Source organism: Ctenopharyngodon idella, chromosome 8 (assembly GCF_019924925.1).
Source record: "Ctenopharyngodon idella isolate HZGC_01 chromosome 8, HZGC01, whole genome shotgun sequence".
NCBI classification, from domain to species: domain Eukaryota; kingdom Metazoa; phylum Chordata; class Actinopteri; order Cypriniformes; family Xenocyprididae; genus Ctenopharyngodon; species Ctenopharyngodon idella.
In genome coordinates this window covers 11,667,584-11,690,896 of record NC_067227.1, presented here as the reverse complement: position 1 = coordinate 11,690,896, position 23,313 = coordinate 11,667,584, and the positions used below count along the sequence as shown (strand labels likewise).

At 35.3% G+C, this 23,313-nt stretch overlaps 2 protein-coding genes across 2 annotated transcripts; both read right to left on the bottom strand.

The window, feature by feature from the left end:
* Positions 1-414: 414 nt before the first annotated feature.
* Positions 415-2,822, bottom strand: LOC127517132 (H-2 class II histocompatibility antigen, E-S beta chain). The gene is made up of 6 exons (XM_051902358.1): positions 2,654-2,822; positions 2,168-2,443; positions 1,515-1,796; positions 1,276-1,389; positions 1,151-1,178; positions 415-1,048 (listed from the first exon to the last, which is right to left on the bottom strand). The coding sequence occupies exons 1-5, from the start codon at positions 2,715-2,717 to the stop codon at positions 1,156-1,158; spliced, it is 759 nt and encodes a 252-aa protein (XP_051758318.1). The 5' UTR covers positions 2,718-2,822; the 3' UTR covers positions 415-1,048; positions 1,151-1,155.
* Positions 2,823-5,246: 2,424 nt separating this feature from the next.
* On the bottom strand, positions 5,247-7,391 carry LOC127517136 (HLA class II histocompatibility antigen, DP alpha 1 chain). Its single transcript, XM_051902361.1, has 4 exons — positions 7,232-7,391; positions 6,572-6,817; positions 6,118-6,396; positions 5,247-5,808 (listed from the first exon to the last, which is right to left on the bottom strand). The coding sequence occupies exons 1-4, from the start codon at positions 7,287-7,289 to the stop codon at positions 5,687-5,689; spliced, it is 705 nt and encodes a 234-aa protein (XP_051758321.1). The 5' UTR covers positions 7,290-7,391; the 3' UTR covers positions 5,247-5,686.
* Between the last annotated feature and the right edge of the window lie 15,922 nt (positions 7,392-23,313).

The following is a 23,313-nucleotide window of genomic DNA, read 5'->3' as shown; positions in this document are numbered from 1 at the left end:
CACATCAATCTATACGTTACAGATGGATATGTTGTAGCCACATATTTTTGTTTTATAGTGTTAGAGTTTGAGAAGTATCTTTTTTTTTTTTCAATTACAAAATTTGTGATTTACCCTAGTAACATGTACTGCAGTGCATGAAACACAAAAAGAGCTGTCATTCATTTGTTTTTATAAAGGGATCAAAGAATCTTCAGATAAATGCTTTGTAATGCAACCATGCAGGTCATTGTGTTATGATAGCTGAGAATGTTTGCTACATTATGGTATAAAAATGAGTTTATTTTCAGGTGTAAATTAAGTGTTTTAGGGCATTTTGGAAGAAAGATGAACTGAGTGTGGTTGCATTTTAGAAAAAAAAAACAACTGTACGAGGAGTTTTTATGTTATAAGCTATTTAAAAAAAACTCAAACTTTTGTAAAAGACATTTATTTAGAGCTGAAATTAACATACAGCATAGAATCAAGAAATGTTTCAGTTGGTTTTTCTGAAAAGGAAAACATGGACATTTTGCAGTCATCAAATCATACAGTAGAATCCTTGTCAGAATGAATAAGTCTAATAAATGAATGGTGTAATTTATGCAAAAAAAAAAAAAAAAAAAAAATCTATCAAATGTATTACATATAAGACTGCGCAACTTTATGTTTTATGGTAAATAAGAGTAACATAGTAATCAGAAAAAGACTTCAGAGTACCCTTTCTCAGACCCAGACCCTGACTGATATTTATTAGTAACAAAGACTTACAAGAATGGGTTTTATAATGTTATGAACTTATATGCATGTTAATCCAGTAAAGGTACTGGAAAAAAAAGCCAGCAAGAATAATAATCTGTACTTCTCTCTATAATCTCTATGTTTTATACATCATTATATTATCATCAACATTCAATAAAAATTGCAAATATCAAATTTATTAGATTTGTTGTTATTGTTTTCATTTTCCAAAATTGTATTTGTTGTTAAAATGAGACATCAGTGTAAAGTTCAGAAAGTGATTTCTCCATCCATGAGTCAAGTTGAATCCTCTTCCAGTCAGTCTGACCTGTAATTTGTGTGAATATTATGTGTCTCAGTTTAACAATGTGATAATAATTTATTTTATTATGACAAACTGTTTGAGTTAAAGTGTTAATTAAAAACTTACCATCATTAAGATGGTACCAGGATCCTCCCTATCAAAATAAAAAGTGATTAATAAAGAACTTGAATAGAGACATGATGTATAAACGTAGATGAGTATAAGTTTGATTTGCTCTCATTTCCACTGACCTGATGATTTCTTCTTGTAGTAAATGAGTCCAGCAGCTGCTATGATGATTCCCAGCACCAGGCCAGAGGCTCCAATGGCGATTTTATTCCTCTCAGGCTCAGGAAGAGAAGGATCTGTGAGGTACAGGAACCATGTTTTATTTGAATATTTACAGTGTTTAATATTGGATAAATTGTGTTTGTCAAAATATGTAATTTACATAAGTCCAATGTGAGGGAAAATAAATGTTTCCCCTTACCCCAGTCTATGATGATGGGTTTAGTTAAGCCGGCGTGATCCACCGCACAGGAGATCTTCTCTCCAGATTTGGGAGTGTATTCTAGGTGGGAGTGAATCTGGTAGTACCAGTCTCCATTAGGCATCTCCTCAGTTGAAGTCACATCAGACTTCACAACTTTACCGTCTCTCATCCAGGAAACTTGGATCTGGTGTGGGTAGAAGTTGTAAGCGCTGCACATCAACATAGCTGGATGTCTGCCACTGGCCTGAGTCACTGAAGTGAGCTTAACCTCTGGTGGCACTGAATCAATAACAATAACAACTTGAGGGCACATCCTACAATAAATATTATTATTACTTGCAATGTATAAAGTTAAATATTAGAAATACACTCCCAAACTCATATATAAAATAAATATTATTGTATGGATGTTTTGGGGGGTGTATTTCTAATATTTCCAAGCGCAAACAAAAATTAGAACATAAGCATGTTTTTTATTGTGACATTTTAAAATGTTAGTTATGAAGTTAAAGACTGTCTTGGTGTTATCATAACACAAGTTTTTAAATAATTATAAAATTATCAAACTGTTGTGTAAAAGTACCTAGTGTAAGCATTTTAAACAAGAGTTTCATGTGTGACAGGAGAGATCAGAATCTTGTGCTGCTTACCTGTTTTATCAGCGATAGCTGACTGTCTGTTTTTAGCATTATGTGTGCAGTATCTGTCCTTTTCACCTCTCCATTGGTTCAGAATGTTGGGATCTTTGTTATATAATTCTGCATTATGTACTCCAAGATCAGTGTACCCCACAAATTTCCCAACAGTGCTGTTGAACTGTATGAGCACATCCTTATTGAAGATACCGTCAACAATGAACACCATGTCACTGAGATCACGGGAGCTGTGGATGCATCTATACCACACAGAATTGTAGTATCCATTTGCTGAAAAAAAAAAATTATGTTAGCATTACAATTATGTCAGATGATTTTGTCAACCATACAAAAACAGAAGGATTTTGATACATTAGTCAGTTGTTGTATTAGTGAGTTGTCTTTTCTACTACTTCTACTACCAATAATAATTAATAATGAGAAGAAGGTCACTGTCATTATATATTTTTTTCATTTTGCATTATGCTTCATTTTATTTACCTGCTCCAGTGAATGCAGACAGCATCAGTATGAGATGACAACTCAAGATCTTCGGCAGTGACATTTTCCCTCACTGTGACTGTCCCAACTGAAGAGGAATCCAGCAATACTTTGTTCATGAGGTGAACATCTAAAACAACCAGCCAATCAGCCTCTACACATGTCAGTGTCAAGTGTTGCTAAGCAGATCCTGTTTTTATTTGAGAACTTAAGCCATTTACACAATGACTGTATTCCTCAAGCTTCTCTACTAATTTTAAGGGGTTAATTAAACCATATTGTATCATATTTTTACTTTTTTCAAGTATATAATGTATGTTTTAAAGTTGGTAGCAACAATCAAATACCAATCTGACAAATCTCAACAGGAACTTATCAAGAGCAACAATAATTATTTACATCAAACCGTTTTGCTTTCTGCATTGTTTTTATCAAGTGTAAATTAAAAGAAAATAGGAGGAGGTCCCTGATTGAACTGATTGTAACAAGGTCCATTTGTTTAGCATACAGCATCTTTCACCCTACTGTGTCTAATAGAATGCAACAAAACGCTTAAAGTAACAAAAGAAAATGTCATTGCTATAAAACACAAAACCTGTTTTGTTTTTTGTTTTTTTTAGAGAAGGATTTAACAGGCTTGTTGCCAATACATTCTTTTTTATATGACAGGGCCAGCCAGCAAGCTGCTTTAGTTTTTCTCAGCTGATTTATACATTCTATGAACAATGGTTTATGCTCTAAAAAAAATAGTTAACAGACAATGAAACAGACTTTTAATTTTGCTGAAATTTTAAAATTTACTGCCTAATGACAGCTACAGATGCACAAATACAATGATGAAATGTTTGTCACAAAGTTCTTCACTGAGGAGTTATGTGAATATAGTGTTTTATACTTTAGTAATTTAAGTGTCCTCTTTTGAAGTTTGGTACATAAAAAAAAAAAAAAATCTGTTTTCAGTACATTTCAATACTCTATATTATGTCAGTACTCTTCAATCCTACATATTTCTTCTCCTCTTTCTCCCCCCTCCACTCATCACCTCTTCTGATCTTTCCACCGCTGCTGACTTTACCACCTTTCTCATTCCTTTTCTTTCTCCACTTTCTTTGCATTGGGAATTCACAGTTGACCTCCCTTAACTCCCTTAAACTTAATTAAAAGTGGAATTGCTGTGTTAAAAGTTTAGTGCATTTTCTTCCTGTGCTGCGTATATGACAAGTACAGAGTATAGTTTGTTGTGTTAGGAGAAACGGTACATTTGTGATTTGTGTGAAACAAATAAAAAGCTGCAGTGTTTTTTTTTTTTTGTTTTTTTTTTTTTAGTTGGCTGTATTACATGCTTTAAAACATTATGGATTTTTTTGTGCAGTGTTTTGAGAAATTAATGTATGTAATTTAGAATTTTATGTAAATTAATCAAATCTTACTATCTTTTTAAGTTTTTAGATGAATGTGTTTAGAGAGCACTGACAATAGTCTGGAGAAAGGTATAAATTCAATTGAGAGAAAAAAAAACCCTGCACCTCTTCAAACTGTTAGGTTATTCATTATTGTTTTTTTATTTTTACTTATTATTTTGTGAATCTCTTATTCACAAGCAAGGACCACGCTACTACCGTGAATATTGAAGAATTATTTTATTGAATGTTAGGGATGAATAGGGAGAAGATGAATGGGAAAGGGGAAATGAGATGATAGTCAGGTTGATGTGGGCGTCTGACTCAGGAGACTCAGGGTGGGATTATCACCTCAGTTATATGTAGGCCGAGCAATTAGGATCCCCCGATGCAACCTGGAAGGGAAGAGAAGAGGGGGTGGTAAGGATGGTTGAATGGATGAGAGAGGGAGGGGAAGGGTGGGTTTGAGACAAACAGAAAGAGACAAACAGTACTGTTGGGGCTGCCCAATATAAATATGTTTTTAAGAAGTTAGGTGATTGGTTGAGGCGTGGCCCTGCTCCTGAACCTTAGTTAAACTCCCTTTATCATCACTATTTTATGCAGAAGATGAATGGAAGTATTTCAACAATTTTAAAAGGGACCTTACCCTTCCTGTAGCTCAAACAGTAGAGCGTAGTACCAAAAATGACAAAGTTGTGGGTTCGATTCCCAGGGAAAGCATGTAGGCCTATGATACTTACAATTCTTGTACCTTGAATACAATGAATGTCACTTTGGATAAAAGCATCTGCCAAATGCATAAATGTAGATATTGGCTACAATATTTCCATATAGGTCATATCATGTTCCGTAGGTTAATATCATGTCGTTTTTGTTCCTCTGGTCTATTCTTTTCTTGTATGTTCCTGTCTTTCAACACATATAGCCAACTGTCTAGCCATCTTGTTGTAGCTTTTGAGGCTACCTTGCCTTGGGATAGTTATATAGATGACAACACAATTTAAAATCACAAGTGAAATCAAAATAGAGAATCTTTATTTGGAATGAATGTCAGAAAACTTACAAGACCTTGTAAAATGTATAACTTCAGATTGATTAACAATAACAGGAAATTTCACAATTTAAAAAGAATTTCTATCTTATTTTCAAGCACACAGTAATTTTTAAGAATACCATAATGTTTGAGGAAAAAGACTTTAATTGATCCAGCAATGAGAAAGACAATGAGAGCTCAACCATTCAAATTAAAAGTCCAATCTCCAGATATCACTATGGATGAACTGAAAATGTATTAGCAAAAAGATAATTTTAAAACTTTTAGACATCTCTATATAAGTGTATATGGTGTTACATTTCAAACAAAGATGTTGCCTTGTTGCATTAGAAATATCAGGCAATATTAATGTTAAAGATTACATTGAGATTTATGTGTCTATGAATCTATTTCTATATGACGTCTAAGATGTTTCCTGTCACCAATGTGACGAGTGACAGAATGATGCACAAAATTACTGTTTTATATTCCACTGGTGTCAAATGAAACAGATTTTATTTGCAGGGCCTGTCAAAAACTATATACATTTTGCTTTGTTTTTTTGTTGTTGTTGTTGTTGTTTGCATCTCAGAGCTGTCAGTTGCAGTTGTTTCCTTTAATGAGGAAGAATGTTCCAGCAGCAACTCCCAGCAGCCCCAGAGACAGACCCACTCCACAGAACACAGCTGGACCAACACCGGGTACAGCAACATCCACATCTGAAACACACAGATACAATCATTTTGTTTATGCATTTTTAATAATGCAGACTTTCAGTGTTGCACAATTTATAGTGTTTCAAATGTATATTTTAGACTGCTACTCTTATCTGTCACATCAATGATCATTTTTATTTGAATATAATTTATTTGATAATTCATGTGTGTGTGTGTGTGTGTGTATATATATATATATATATATATATATATATATATATACTTTTTTAAATGTATTATCGTTTGATAACAATTGGAAAAAATAAATAATAGAAATCTAGTCCAGTGTTTCTATACAAAACACACACTCACCCCATGTTTTGGTCTCAGGTTGATCGAGAGATGTGTGGTTCACAGTGCAGCTGTAAATGTCTCCCTCCACAGGTGTGAACGTCAGACTGGAGAAGATGTTGTAAGTTCCGTCCTCATTTGGGCGATACTGACTTAGACTGTCTGCTTTTAAATCCTCGTTGTTTTTATTCCATGAGACTCTGACAGGAGGAGGGAAGAATCCAGTCACATGACAGATGAGGAGGTTTTCAACATTTAGCTGCACATCATTCCTGGCATAGATGGAAGTCTGAGGTTTGTCTATGAACACAGGGAAAGACATTGACGATGATGTTATTTCAAGCATTTAAAAGATAATTAGTTTAAAAAAAAATAAATAAATAAAAAATTCACACTGTCATATTTAGAACATTATTGAACCTGTATTTTATTTATACATACAGTATATACATAAATAGGAGAAATTATATCCTACCCATTTTCTCTTGTGGATATTTATAAGCTTTGATAGCTGTGGCTAAGTTTTGTTTGCAGATTTCTTGGTTAGCAACAGCTTGCTGATAGAATCCATCATAGCCAATGGGATCTGAAAAGTCAGGTAGAGTAATTTCTCCTTCTCCTCTAATAAAGTCTGCGTGCCACACTTCCTCTCTATCCATTCCATATATTTCCTCTTTCTCTGTATCAGAGCATCCAGTTACAGCAAAATCCTCATGAACAACTGAAACAGAAAAAAAAACACATAAGTATTAGCTTGATACAACAATACATTATCATCTAGAATAACTACATTAGAAATTTAAATACATGAGTTGTGTTCATACCATTTCCAAATGCATGATTTTTTGACGATTATTGCTCAAAATCAGATAACATTTTTTATTTATTAAAAAAGGCATGTAAACTGCTCACAGTTTTATAATGAGATTTTTCTGTCTGAGCCTTGTCTGATTACAGAATATTATGCTATTATTCAAAAATCAAATATTATAATTCAAAACAAATCTTTTCAAGCCACAGGCATTTAAACACTAGAACAACATTTTAGGAAGTATATTACATATCAGTATTCCTTACATACATTTAAAAATGATGAAAATGGTAAGTGTCTTTTTTAATGAATCCACTGACTTACCTTTTTTCTCAGAAGAAACAAGTGCGGCAAGCATGAACATAAATACATAGAGCTCCATCTTTCTCCGAGCTAAATGGAACAAACACTACACAAACTCTTTTTTGTTTGATGATAGGAGGACTTTACTCCACCTTGTGGTTCATGTAGCAGCCTCATAACCCCCTCAACCAATCAAAATTGTCCCTCACTCTGATATTCTTGTATCTTGGCAAAACAATTTTTTTTTCTTGTTTTACATTTACAAGTATTCTAAATTAAAGAGAAACCAGCTACCACATACATTTTGCTTTATATGTATCCCTTTTCGTAACACTTTAGTATAGGGAACATGTATTCACTATTAACTACGACTTTTCCCTCAATAAACACCTAATTTACTGCTTATTAATAGTTAGTAAGTTAGTTGTTAAGTTTAGGTATTGGGTAGGATAAAGAATGTAGAATAAGGTCATGCAGAATAAGACATTAATATGTGCTTAATAAGTACTAATAAATAGCCAATATTCTAGTAATATGCATGCTAATAAGCAACTAGTTAAAAGACCTTAAAATAAAGTGTTACCGACTTTTCAATATACAGTTATAATCTTTTTGTTTTGTATTTGAAAAACTGGTCTACATAATAAGATACTATGTAAATGTACAACTTTTCATACAAGTAATGCAGTGATACATAGATTAATTTTGAGGACAGGAATGAGAGGCATGAGAAGTAAGACCTCAAAATATAAAATAAAAAAGTGTCCAGGATATGTTTGAAACAATACTAATCTGCGTGGGGTTTGCATGTCTCCTGTGAGTTTCCTCTGGGGGCTCTGGTTTCCCCCAATACAAAGACTTGCAGGACAGGTGAATCAGTTTCTAAATTGCCTGTAGGAGTGAGTGTGAATGTGTATGTTAACCCTGTGATGGACTGGCCATCTGTCTGAGAAGCTGGATAGGCTCCAGCATCACTTTTACCATGACAAGATGACTGGAAAATGGATGGATAGACTAACATAAACTCTAACTACAATAGTAACCTCTATTTTTGGTCTGCAACATCATTTTAATGTAATCACTATAAATCTCAGCAAGTAAAAGAATCAAACTTCAAATCATTTCCTGTACATTTTGCTTTTGTGTTTATAATTTTAAGAAATGTAAGAAAAGTTTTCAGCCGTTGGGCAACACTGTAAACCTCTGAAATCCATTAGTCATTTTTATTTGGATCAATGGCCACTAGATGGCAATTTGAGTTTTTACCTCGTATATGGTCATTACATCACGATTTCATAAATCATAATGCTTTTCTGTTTATGTTGTTAGTTATCATTTGCGCATGTTTATATGTTTATATTTTTGCATTACTTATGCACCACCAAAACTGTTTCAATTGGGAGATAAACAACCACTATGTTTTTAGTGGTTTGAGAAAGGTATAAATCTTGTGTTACCTGTCCCTGATCCCTGTGCATCATTTCTCTACATTTGGATCCAAAATCTGCAAACCCAGTTGGATTGTGTAGTGGACAATAACACAGTTGAGTGACACGAGAGCTGTGTCAAAACTGAAGGTAGCTGCTTTAATGTCTAATGATGTAACAAATTCAAAAATTTCAAGAGCCAAGTGGAGATGCCTTCCAGTATAATGCCTGCAATGGCAGTATTTTTCAGGTTTTGGAAAAAATGCTAAAATTTAGTGATACTCTATATGTGCATTCGCTGCTATATACTGATATCAGTTCACTGGTATACACCATATCAGAAGTAAGGAGTGAATTCACGAGATTTTCCCAATCACATTTAATTATTAAAATGTCTCACTGCAACTGGTACATTCAAAACAATTTTTAAGCCTTTTTTTTCAAGATTTACTCATTTCAATTAATAGTAAAATTCCATGAAACTGAATTGAATAATCCTTACATATTATTTATATTAGAATTTTAAATGAGTAAAAAAAACTAAAGCTTTATAAAACATTTTGTATCCATCTAAAACTTAAATTTAAACATATTTTCATTTTTCTTTTAATTTATGAATATGAATCACATAAACTATATTTTCTCCATTTTTGTCACCTGTTGTTCACCTGATGTCACCTGTTGGGAGTTTGGATTCCTTGCCGCTGTCACCTCTGGCTTGCTTAGCTGGGGACACTTGATATTCAACAGTATTTTGATCTGCCTGCATTGACACCATTGTGTGCGAACAGAACTGAGCTAGACAATGACATCACTGTTTACTCTAGTGCTGATATAGATAAGTTACCTAAATTCATAACTATTGATTTTTACAACGGAATGAATTAATACTGAATTTACATAAGCTGGGCAATGACACCATTTTCTTTAAGAGCTGCTGTGCAGCCAAAATTATTATTTGTTACCTGTTATCACTGTAAAGCTGCTTTGACACAATCTGCATTGCAAAAAGCGCTATATAAATAAAGGTGACTTGACTTGATAAACTAAATGGTCCATTCCCTGTTCGATTGCGATTTATGCAAAAAAAAATCTTAATTTATAATATAAATAATAAAAATTATTCAATACAATTTGATGGAATTTTACTATTAATTGAAATGCGTAAATCTTGAAAAAATGCTTAAAGGGTTAGTTCACCCAAAAATGAAATTTTTGTCATTTATTACTCACCCTAATGTCGTTCCAAACCTCATCTTCGGAACACAAATTAAGATATTTTGATGAATTCCGAGAGGATTTTTTTATCCTTCATTGAAAGCAATTGAAATTACCACATTTAAGCTCCTGAAAAGTAGTAAAAACATTGTTAAAATAGTCCATGTGACAACAGTGGTTCAACCTTAATGTTACGAAGCCATGAGAATACTTTTTGTGAGCAAAAACAAAACAAAAATAACAACTTTATTCAACTATCTCTTCTCTTCCCTGTCATTCTCCTATGCAGTTGACGTAGTAAACGCAGTACAGCGCATCCGTTTTTACATCTAAACAGCGACTCAGTATTGGCCGGCTCCTGCATCAGCATCACTTGCATGCGTTGTGCTGCTCATGTGAACAGCGTCAGCCAATACTTTGCCGGTATATATTCCCAAATCAACAAAATAAGCCATAATTGAGAAATTAGGAAAACCCTGCCCTGCTGAAGGGGTGGTGTTTTATCTGAGGACAAAGCTGGCTAAAAAATGGGTAACATGATGACATCACTAATAATTAGGCCAGAGGTATTTGTAAGCTTGCTTTATTTATGTGTACCATTTAGATAAATATTCTGTATTTTTACTTTGAAAATATGTAACATTAAAAATCGCGTACTGAGTCGCACAGTTTTCTTTACTGCATCAGTGTTGTTTAAGATTAGGCTATATTTTGCTTTTTAATTTATTTGTTTGATTTAACTTTGAATCAAGATTTAAGGAAGATATTTGACCAGAAAACGAAGTACGTGGAAACTAAATGTGCACTCACAGCATGTTTACAGTAAATTCGACTAGTTAGTATTCTGAATAACTCAAAGCATGCTGAGATGCTGAGTCTTTGTTTTTAAATACTTTTAACTAACATTATCTTAAGTGACATGAGAGGCACTGTTTTGCACATTCGTAAATGATTTACTTTGTTTAATAGGGTACAAAAAAATGTGTTAAGGCATTGTTCAACTTTTCAACAATATCTAGTGATGGCCGATTTCAAAACACTGCTTCAGAGCTTTACGAATCTTTTGTTTTGAATTAGTGATTCGGATCACGTATCAAACTGCTAAACTGCTGAAATAACGTGACTCTGGCGCTCTAAACCACTGATTCGATTCGTAAAGCTTCGAAGCTTCATGAAGAAGTGTTTTGAAATCAGCCATCACATTTGGCATCTAATTCAAAATAACTGCTTTCAACAGATCAATCTCTATTCATAAACACACAAAAGTCAAAGAACATTTGATGCAAACTCAAAAAGGCTGAAATATGAATATGAAAACACAATAAATCCATTTGTCTTAAAGTGGTGGAACAAAGTGCAGCCCATTAAGTTGCCCAAACAGGGCATTGTGAATCAAAACGTTAAATAAAAATAAATAGAATGAAGAAAATTTTACATCTATATGTGACCCCAGACCACAAAACCAGTTATAAGTCGTATATTTGTAGCAGCCAACAAAACATTATATGGGTCAAAATTATCATTTTTTCTTTTATTCCCAAAATCATTAGGAAAGATCATGTTCCATGAAGATATTTTGTAAATTCCCTACCATAAATATATCAAAAATTTATTTTTTTGAGTGGATGTGCATTGCTAAGGACTTCATTTGGACAACTTTAAAGGCAATTTTCTCAATATTTTGAAATTTTTTTTGGACCTTTAGATTCCAGATTTTCAAATAGTTGTATCTCGGCCAAATATTGTCCTATCCTAACAACTACATCAATGGAAAGATTATTTATTCAGTGTTCAGATAATGTATAAATCTCAATTAAAAAAAAAAAAAAAAAAAAGACCCTTATGACTGGTTTTGTGGTCCAGGGTCATATATAACAAATAAATACATAAATAACAGTGCATACAGACAATTTCTTTCAAAAGACATTTGGAATAGGAAGTTATGTCATATGTGTCCTCTCTGCTCCCCTTTTCTATCTCTCTTGCGTAGAGTTTTAGTGGTTTGCATGAAATTTCTTGAAGCACTCAACATGCAAGGCAATACCGCATTTCTCACATGCAAAGGTAGTGTGTCCATCACTATCAAATGTACAGCAGAGATGTCAGTTAAAGGGTTAAGTTATGTTTTAGGTGGGATATTATGAAAGAAAAAAGCACTAAACAAGACCAATAACCTTGACTTAATAAGCTATTAACACAGTATACCCCATTTCGCCATGATATATGTACTTATTTGCCCACTATAGTCATTTGCCCACCGGCAACTATAGTTGCCGCTTGGACTTTGTGTACAAAAAACTATAGATCTCTTGTAAGATTTGTTTTATTTGGATGATTCTAGAGACCTTCATGATTATGTAGATATGTATATGTCAACAAAAAATACATATTAGTAACATGAAAATTACATTTCTTTGGGAGAGTTTGCCTTCACCATGCTTCCTGGAAGTATAGGGTAGGAAGTTGATAGCCTCATGTGGCAGGAAGGAAGTTAATACCTTTATTTTGTTATTGAAATCCTTTATTTGGTTGTTTTCTTGCATGTCATTGAGACATAAAACATGGATAACATCTAGAAAAATATGTACAAAAGGAAAATGACAACTATACACTGCGGCAACTATAGTTGCCGGTGGGCTGAAATAGATTAGTTTTAGTACCTTTCTGGATCTTGAGAGGTTCTGTGGCATTGCTGTTTATGCAGGCCTCACTGAGCCATTGGATTTCATCAAAAATATCTTAATTTGTGTTTCGAAGATGAACAAAGGTCTTACGGGTGTAGAACGACATGAGGGTGACTAATAAATAACATTATTTTCATTTTTGGGTGAACTTACCCTTTAATTCATAACATTTGTTCAAGCAAAGACACGAACACATATTTCAGCTGTTTTTAATCTAAAACGTTTCATGTATTTACTCATTGAATTCTCAAAATATTTGCTGATGCCAAATATTTAATGAAGTTTTATTTACAAAATTCGGGAGGAGCAAGTTCAGATAATTAACCTAATTAGCTCAGGTGGAGAGCATTCAGTTAATCAACTCAACCGATGTCAAGAGGTATAAATTCAGCAGACTTACCTCTGTTCATCTGAGAGTTTATCAGCATCCCTCCTCCACCTCATCTCCTCACTTCTAGTTCTATCTACTTTTACCACACCGGGGGGAGTACTCTGGGTTCGGGCCAAAATTCTGAGCTTGGAGCAAATCAAGCTTATACTCACCCCCATGTCATCCAAGATGTTCATGTCTTTCTTTCTTCAGTCAAAAAGAAATGAAGGTTTTTGATGAAAACATTCCAGGATTATTCTCCTTATAATGGACTTCAATGGCCTCCAAACGGTCAAAACCTTAATTTCTTTTTGACTGAAGAAAGAAGGACATGGACATCTTGGATGACATGGGGGTGAGTAAATTGTCAGGAAAATTTTATTTGAAAGTGGACTAATCCTTTAATTGTATGGAAAAAGAGAAGCTCAGACATTCTGCAACAGCAGCAAAAAACTCTTTTTGTTTTTCATGTAAGTTAGAATGCAATGACAAAAATGAGCTGAAAATGACACCAGAATGACATTTGAGAGGGTGTTTATAAATCCACTTTAGTAATTCTTTATTAATTAACAAAAAGTCTTATTTGTGTCATATCTGTGGAACAGCTTCTGGGTTTGAGTCTGGCCTAGATCATAACCCAGTCCTGTTCCCTTCCTCTCTACCTGTACTTTCCAGTCTGTTCTCCACTGTTCTCTGATCAAATAAAAGCTAATAAATAATTTAACATATGGTGATATAATATGTAGGTGTTGTCTGTAAGTCTGATGGATGTGGATTCAGTGTTTAGTGTTAGCATAATTCTTTATTCTATAAAACCTACACAATCAGCATTCACAGGCCACACACATACCATCCCAATAAACAATGTTTTTTATGGGTTTGACAAGTAGGGCTATTATTCTTGCCTGTTCTTGCCAGGTCTGAAAGTTTCACATTCAGACCTGTTTCACAATGCAAATAAAATTATGTTTATGTAATCAGATTCACGTAATTTGAAAATCAAAGCTCTTATTAATATTTATTAACAGCATTTATTTTGTCTTAGAGTAGTGAAACTAAGGAACTAGAACATCTTGCACAATCACAGTTTAAAGCCCAATCAATCACAAGGTTAACAAAATAAATGAAATTATGCAAAATAAATCAGTCATGTTTAATGTCACTGATTATGAGATATATTAGATTATAGCAACCTGGACTCTTTAACTTTTTATTGCCAAGGGAAACATGACAATTCAACTATTTAGTGTTAATCAAGAGTATGTTTAATCACAAAACTGCTTAACATTTTAACCCTTAAACAGGCAACGTGCATCACAGGATACATATTCTTTAGGAGGCATGAGAAAGATATTTTCATCCAATACTGGTGTTATTATTATAGTTGAGTCTGTTTAGAGTATGTGGATCATGTGACTTGGTTTCAATTTTCTGTGCTTCTAGCCTCAGGGCCCCCTGTACACAGCCCCCCTTCTTAATCTATGTATCGGAGTAAAACAAAATTGTGCAAACGGTAATATTCACATGTAAAAATGATATTACATTTGGTTGACTACACATTTGCATTTTTAACAAGATATTTTATTCCAGAGTTTCAGACTCATTTTATGGTAGAACAGGGGTGTCCAACCCTGCTCCTTCTTATACCAAAAAATATAAGAAATGTATATGTCTAGACATGTCATACATGTGTCACCATTGGTTGCAAACAAAGGAGAGGATCTAAGTGCGGCAGGCTTTTGATAAACAAACTAAAACTTTACAAAAGAGAAACTCCAGGACAGAACAAGTCTAAAGAACATAATCAACATAACACAACAGAGAACTAACAAAGAAAAGACTGAAACACGGCTTAAATACACTGAACAAACAAAGGAACTAATTAACTAGACACACCTGAACATAACTAACTAAATCAGTAACCATAGTGACAAACAGGGGGAGAACAGAGGAATACAGGACTACATAAGCTAGAAAACAAACCAAGAAACTCAGACATGAACTGAACACAAACACAAATTTGATTTTTAATCAAATAAATCACAGAAACATTGATGACTTTGGCCTTTTTTATACCTAAATAAGGCAAAGTATCCTGGGAGATACAACTCTTAAAGTCCAAGCTATATTAAATATTTCAAAAGAATTCCTTTGGATATGTTTTACTTAAGTCCAGATGATATAAAAAGAGAAATTAAATGATTTTTTGATTATCATTTTCCACTCTTGCCTGCTTTACCTGTGCTGTCCAGCTGTCATCCATCTTCACACTGATCTTTAACAGATCACTGGAGCTGTGTGAAGTCCCCTCCTGCTTCAAACGCTCCACCATTATCGCTGTACCCAAGAAACCAAAAATCACAGGACTAAATGACTACAGACCTGTTGCTTTGACATCTGTGGTCATGAAGTCATTTGAGAGACTGGTGCTGGCCTACCTGAAGGACATCACTGGACCCCTGCTGGACCCCCTGCAGTTTTCTTATCGAGCAAACAGGTCTGTGGATGATGCAGTCAATATGGGACTGCATTATATCCTACAACATCTAGACAAACCAGGGACTTATGCAAGGATCCTGTTTGTGGACTTCAGTTCGGCTTTCAACACCATAATCCCGGATACCCTCCTGAATAAACTGACCCAGCTCTCTGTACCCACCTCCATCTGTCAGTGGATCACCAGCTTCCTGACAGACAGGCAGCAGCTAGTGAGGCTGGGAAAACTCACATCCAGGACCCTCACCATCAGCACTGGAGCTCCTCAGGGTTGTGTTCTCTCCCCACTGCTCTTCTCCCTCTACACAAATGACTGCACCTCTAAAGACCCCTCTGTCAAGCTCCTGAAGTTCGCAGACAACACCACAGTCATCGGCCTCATCCGGGACGGAGACGAGTCTGCTTACAGACTGGAGGTTGAACAGCTGGCTGTTTGGTGCAGTCACAACAACCTGGAGCTGAACCCGCTCAAAACAGTGGAGATGATAGTGGACTTTAGGAGAAACCCCCCTGCACTCCCCCTACTCAGCATCATGAACAGCACTGTGGAGGCAGTGGAGTCATTCAGGTTCCTGGGCAACACCATATCTCAGGACCTGAAGTGGGACAATCACATTGACTACACTGCGAAAAAGGCTCAGCAGAGAATGTACTTCCTTCGCCAGCTGAGGAAGTTCAACCTGCCACAGGTGTTAAGTGAAAACTCTGAGTATGTTAACCCTGAAATGAGGGAAACTCGGGGTTTTCCGTTTCAGAGTGGGAGGTATGTCAAACCCGAGAAAGCAGGTTAAGTCAAGCCTGTTTCTGAAAGAGAGGTAACTTATACTCAGAGTCAGTTACCATGGTAACTTACTCTGTGAACCTAACCTGGTCAGGAGCAGGTTTTCTTTGGTAAACCCAGAGTTTCCTTCAGTCTCCTCCCCCTTTTTAAAGTGCTAGTGATGTTTAAATAGTTCACTCATTCATTCACACTGCAAAAATGCTTTTCTTACTGAGTATTTTTTGTCCTATTTCAAGTACAAATATCTAAAAATTCTTAAATCAAGATGGATTTTGCATATAGGAAAATGATATAAGATATTTAGTCTTGTTTCCTGGGGGGGATCTAAATTAAGTGCATTTTACTTAAGTAAAATGATCAATATCCGCCAGTGTGGTAATAAAAATAATCTTAATGCAAACGGAAAACAAGATTATTATTATTATTATTATATTCGGAGTGTCTATTACTAAGTGCAAATTTACAGTAGCTCTGGTTAAAATTGATGTTCGTTATTGTGGTTGTAGTGGTGCAGGCAGTAGTGTGTTGGGTGCGGAGAATTAACTTGTGATGCGATTGACTGGGTTCGAATCCGCCTTCTGCCGAGCTCGCTATTCTCCCTTTTCCCATCACTTCAGAAAGGCATTCATTTTCAATAAAAATGAAGAAAATGATCTAAAAGTGGAAGTAAATTGCCTAACGAGGGTTTAATAATGATAAAATCATTTACACTCTTATTATTGCATCCTGTTAAATTATTATTTTTTTCTAATTCTTTTTTTGAAAATGAAAATGAATATTAGTTCAATAACTTACCATTCTGCCAGTTTTCACCTTTGATATTATAACAGTGATAAGAATTAAACTTGCATTGACTCAGAAGTATGTGGAAGTCCTTTTGTCACGTGCTGTTGCCATGGTGAATCGTAATATCGGAGCTCCATTGATGATGGCTTTTCATAGTCGTGGTGCGCGCGCTTAACTCAGAGTCAACCTACTCAGAGTCGATTGAACTATCTCAAGTCAGCTGTTCTGAAACCGAAAACTCAGAGTTTCCCATTTCAGGGTAAGTCAACTCAGAGTTCAAGTTTTAACTCAGAGTTGGTTGAACCTCCTTATTGAAACGGGCCCCTGACGAATAAAGCTCATTCTGATTCTGATTCTGATTCTTTTTCCCTCACTTTATTTAAATTTTCCATATTAACAAAATATAACATACAATTACAAAACATATACATATACTTACATAACCTCCATATATATCTTTTGTTAATAAAAGGATCCACACAACAAATAACAAAAGAATAAAATTAATACTAGAAAAAAAAACAAAAAAACAACAACAACAACAACAATAATAATAATAATAATAATAGTAGTAATAATAACAACATGATAGTAAGACAAGCAAATAGTTAAAAAAAAACACTTAAAGCTTGGTCATCCAAATAAATAAATAAAATAATAATAATAATAAAAAATAAATAATTCTTTACAAAATAAAATCACAGGTACAAAAAGGTGCTAAACATACTAAGCACAGCCGACATATCCCTAAAGTAGGGTACCAGTCTATATACAGGGGGAGGAAAATAATTACTTCCAGAGGAGATGTATAGTCAGGTGAATGAGGGCCTTTCATTTTCCTACATATCCTAGGAAAGGTCCCCAAATTCTATTGAAGTTATCAAAGGATCCCTTCATTGTGTGTCTGATTTTTTCTAGTTTAATAAAATGGAAAATATCTTTAATCCATAAAGAATGAGTAGGAGGTTTAGGCAATTTCCAGTTTAATAAAATTAAATGCCTTTCCAGCAGTGTGACAAAGGCTACGAAGTCAGACTTATATTTGGGCATATCAAGAGAAGGGGAAAGAGTACCAAATAAAGCAGTGAAAGCCAGAGGTTCAATGTGAATTTTAAGAACTTCAGATAATGTTTTAAAGATTTGGGACCAATAATTTTGTAGAGAGGGACAGGACCAAAACATGTGTGCAGTAGTTGCATGGGCCTGGTGACAACCCTCTGGGACAGCAGAAGAAGAGGGATTATATACAATGTTAAACAGTTTTCCAATATTAAAAAAAAAAATGTCTGTTTTTAATAAACCCAGTCTGGTCTGGAGAAATTATGGTTGGTAACACGGATTCCAGCCGTAAAGCCAACAACTTAGACAAGAGTTTAAAGTCAACATTAAGAAGGCTGATCGGGCGATAAGAAGTGTAATGCAAGGGATCTTTATTTTTCTTTAAAATTAGAGAAATAGAGGCCTGGTTAAGTGTTTGGGGAAGCTTGAGCGAAACAAATGAATCCAAATACATTTCAATCAAAATGGGGGCCAACTTATAAAAAAAGGTTTTATAAAACTCAACTGGGTATCCATCTGGCCCAGGGCATTTACCAGACTGCATAGAGGTAACAGCCCGAGTAAGTTCTTCTATAGTGATGGGTTCTTCTAACTGAGCAGCAGAATCCACAGTGGGTAAGTTCAGTTCATTAAAAAAGGCATCAAAAGCCCGGGGGTCATCAATTTGTTCAGATGCATATAGGGAAATAAAATATTCTTTAAAATAATCATTAATTAGCTGAGGGTTTGTTGTTACCCCTGATAGGGTTTGAATCTGAGGAATGGGATGAGAGGATGAGTCTTGTCATAACTGATGGGCCAGTAGCTTACTTGCCTTGTCGCCCTCTTCATAATACTTGTATCTGGATCTAAGCATTAAATTCTCTGCATAACTTGATGAAAGGATGTCAAATTCTGCCTGTAGAGCAAGACGTTCCTTGTATATATCTGGAAGTGTAGAGACTGCGTATTTACTACCTATTTGGGCAATTTTTTTGAACAATCTCGGATAATTTCCTTTTCCTCATTGTTTCCCTGTATGCAGTGTATGAAATGATTTGGCCCCTTAAGTAAGCCTTCATAGTTTCCCAGAAAAGGGATGGTGAAACATCTGAAGTCTTGTCTGATTCTGATTCTAAAACAGGTTGTGTCACCAGGATTTGGAGGGATGTGAAAGCGTGCCACACAAGTCTACAAACCACTCATGTGGTTTCATGAGGAAGCAAACCTATAGTGTAAAATAGTAGTAATGCAAGTTTTGACTTTATCAGAATGTACATATACAGTCAATACAAGCAATCTGTTTATATGAACATAGAATATCACATTATCAAGCTTGTGTTATTTTAATCAGAACAGGTCTGATAAATCCCCTAAAAATCCCCATGAAAAGAACCAATCATACAGGTTTATTTCAGCTTCTATTGTAGAATCATCTGTTGCTAGGAAATAAAGTTTTTAGAATAGTTTTTACCGTCCATGGAAAAACTGCTCACTGCTGCCACCCTCTGTCTGCAAGAGATTAAAAAAAAAATAACTCTAAAGCACCATCTAGTGGATTTTCAGTTTGATTTTTTTTAATTAAAACAGACAAAACCTACAAGTTTTTTTTTTTTAAGAAACAAGTCTATCTATGGTATTTATGTTACAGGCAATGTCTGTATTTGGTATCTGAGAGGTGACTGAGGGTCTGACCAGGAATGCATTAACAGTGTTTATTCATTTAGCCCGGCTTCCAGAGAATACTTGTTTTGTAAGTAATTAATTTGCTCACACAACACAATTATTCAAGAATCATATTTTTGTAGAAAGAGAATTGTCAGTTTGAACTTTATTCTTTTTCATTTTATTCTGCTGTTCTCATGAGACATGCATCCCAGATGAGAAGAGTCCTTCCTGAATTTATGACTCACCTTTGAGCCTTACCAAAGTTTCTTAAAGTGTATCAAAGATACACTTGGCCAGTTTCACAGACAGGGCTTAGACTAAGCCAGGATTAGGCCTTAGTTCAATTAGGGCATTTGAGTAACTTTTATAAACATACCCTAGAAAAAAACATTACTGGTGTGCATCCTCAGACAAATCAATGTCTCAAACCTGAAACAATCATATTTTAAGATATGTCAGTACAAATTGCTTTCAGTTAAAACAGCTCAAACAGGCATTTTAGTCTGGGACTAGCTTAAGCCTTGTCTGTGAAACCAGGGGAATGTCTTTTAATAACCTAATTTGTGTAAAGAACAGAATACCATCTTCAGATAATTGCTAAATTTATTTGTACTGTTAATCTATCAGAACATGTAGAAATAATGTCAACTGATTATCCATATGATCCGTTATCCGTACTAGTGTTTCTGTATCCTAAGTGTCATGGGTCTGGTTGCAGCAGAGAAGAAACTGGATCTATGTGCAGCAGTCTTTGTTGCAAACAAACTCAAACTAAGAGAAATACTCATGAATCTTCAGGACTTTCAAAACAAGAACAGAACAACCAGGCAAAATAGTAACATTAACAGACAACTAGACAGGACTAAACACAGGCTTAAATACAAGCAAACAGGGGAGCTAACAAGATAATAGATGAGACACACCTGAACAGAATACTCAAAACAATACGTATAGAAACAAACTGACAGGGGACAGAGGAGAACTGAACCAACAAACAGATTAGAAGATAAATGAAGAAACACAGACATGAACAGAACATCTTCATTTTCTATGGCCTTTGGAAGTGTGGAGAACTTTGTCTTCAGTAAACTCTCTGTCAACTGATTGAACTTCAACTTTGACTCCTGCTTCATTGAGCATATTGGTCTCTCTTTATGGAGTCTAACTGTATTTTCCCTACAATATAATCCTTGAAATAATATAAGCTGTATATAATATTTTTTTTTTTTTTTTTTTTTGTATTTTGTAATACTTTTAATGTGACACCTGACATCAAAAATATGTGCAAACACTATTCATGTCCTCAATAATTTCAATTCAAAAACAAAAAATTATATTGATTCCACTGCAAAGCAAACAAGACAGCAGAACAAAGCATGAAAAAATAAACCCTGAAATTCATCAATGAAGTCATGCTTACAATGTTGAACTAAAAATACAAAAGGTTAGTGACACTGATGAAGGGGAAGAGCTGAAACGTTTGTTATCTCCTGTGTGTAACGAATAAATGTGTTTTAGAGTGCAGACATTTTTTTGTATTTTTAATTTGATATATAGGTCTTAGTACTTAATTAGCTGGGTGAGCGCGGTGAATGTTTTGATTACGATGTTGAATTTGCCAAGCTTGACAGAACATCCTCTCAAACATTATAAACAGGAATATGAATGTTAAGGGAAAGCTGCAGGTTGGAGAAATGGGTGTGCCAAAAGGGGGTGTGCTGAAAGGTACACAATTCTACAACAAATCCTAACCCCTAATCCTACTGTCAAAGACCCGCCAGGCTCATCCATCAGCCAATCACAGCGCACTCCTTCACCCGAGTACTAACCACGCGCACCTGATCCCCATCACCACACAATCACCGCCAGACACTTAAGCACAGCACTCACCTCAGTTCACTGTCCAGTCTCGACTGACACAAGGACTGCTACTCCCATGCTCTTGCATCAAGAGGAATACTTACCTGCTTTATCTCAGCGATTCTCCTGGTCTCCGTGTAAAGTGTCTGCATGTGTGTTCTCCTACCATTCCTGTTTGGTCTGTCTACCTCTGCACTAGCCATCCGCCACGAGTCACTCACCTGCTAAGGAAAAGGACAGTATTACCATTCTTATCTACCATCACAAGTATCTACTTCACAGTCACTTACCTGGTCATCTGTTTATCCCACGCTGTTGTTCAATAAAGTCACTCATCATTACTAACCTGTTGTCTCCCGCTCCTCTGTCCGTAAAACCTACCACCTAACGGGCAGCTTTCACAACAAATTGTAAAGAACTTTCAGCATTCCCACTATTGGTGGTTATGTGCCTTGCTCAAGGCATTTCCATCAGGCACCTCAGCTGTGGGTAATGAGAGTGGAAGACAGCTCTGTTCATTCACTCCTCCCACTTTTCCTGTCTGTACTGATACTCAAACCTGCGACCTTCGGGTTACAAGTCTGACTCAACCATTAGGCCACAACTGCTGTTATACACTATTCATGCCCCTATATAGTGTAGCATCTTGAACTTTGTCTTAAACTAAGTTTTAAACAGCATCTACCTCTTACATCCTTACTTAAACACATTTTAATTATCTAATAATCACCTCACTCCTTTCCTCTTCCCAAAGACTCTACCCCTCACAGCCCCTCTAAAAAAACAGTAATCTGTTTATTAATGTACTTGTGCTGCTGTTGACATTGTCAAACAAAATAGCCTTTTCTATTTGAATACTTATTAAGTAGTGCTGACACATAGCCTCTTTTAGTAACCATAATTAAAAGTAAACATCCATTAAAATCGTTTTCAAAAATTTCACTTTTATACAAGTTGCTCTAGTCTAGGATATGATGCAAATACTTCAAACTGTTTGGAAAAAAATCTGTCTTCTAACAGTCAGTTAAGCTCAACAGAAAATTAGTGACTTGTGAAACTTTACTACTTTTAACATTTTGTGATTTATGTTTCTTGCAAATAAACTACCTGAGCTCTGCCTTCCATTTCTCTTTCTCTCTACACTTCAACATACGTTGAAGAAGCCATTCAAATAATTTAACAGAAAGATAAATGTTGATTAATAACTTAGAAGATATATATTGAAGCGGCAGTGGATTCCAGAATCCACCCCTTCAGCTGTGGTGACACCAAGATGTTAGCAGCAGATCCTTTAAGTCCTGTAAGCTGTGAGGTGGGGCTTCCATGGATCAGACTTGTTTGTTCAGCACATCCCACAGATGCTTAATTGGATTGAGATCTGGGGAATTTGGAGGCCAAGTCAACACGTCAAACTCGTTTTTGCGCTCTTCAAACCATTCCTGAACCATTTTTGCTTTGTGGCAGGGCGCATTATCCTGCTGAAAGAGGCCACAGCCACCAGGGAATACCGTTTCCATGAAAGAGTGTACATGGTCTGCGACAATGTTTAGGTAGGTGGTACATGTCAAAGTAACATCCACATGGATGAAAGGACCCAAGGTTTCCCAGCAGAACATTGCCCAAAGCATCACACTGCCTCTGTCGGCTTGCTTTCTTCCCATAGTGCATCCTGGTGCCATGTGTTCCCCAGGTAAGCGACGCACGCGCACACCTTCCTATCAGAACCAGCATTAACTGAGCAATTTGAGCTACAGAAGCTTGTCTATTGGATCTGA

Excerpts from the sequence above, each read along its gene's own strand:
- LOC127517132 (XM_051902358.1), bottom strand. The coding sequence starts at position 2,717 with ATGTCACTGCCGAAGATCTTGAGTTGTCATCTCATACTGATGCTGTCT. Across the intron at positions 2,444-2,653 it reads GTCTGCATTCACTGGAGCAG|CAAATGGATACTACAATTCT; the intron begins GTAAATAAAATG and ends TTTTTTTTTCAG. Across the intron at positions 1,179-1,275 it reads CTACAAGAAGAAATCATCAG|GGAGGATCCTGGTACCATCT; the intron begins GTCAGTGGAAAT and ends TTATTTTGATAG.
- LOC127517136 (XM_051902361.1), bottom strand. The coding sequence starts at position 7,289 with ATGGAGCTCTATGTATTTATGTTCATGCTTGCCGCACTTGTTTCTTCT. Across the intron at positions 6,818-7,231 it reads TGTTTCTTCTGAGAAAAAAG|TTGTTCATGAGGATTTTGCT; the intron begins GTAAGTCAGTGG and ends TTTCTGTTTCAG. Across the intron at positions 6,397-6,571 it reads ATATCCACAAGAGAAAATGG|ACAAACCTCAGACTTCCATC; the intron begins GTAGGATATAAT and ends CTGTGTTCATAG.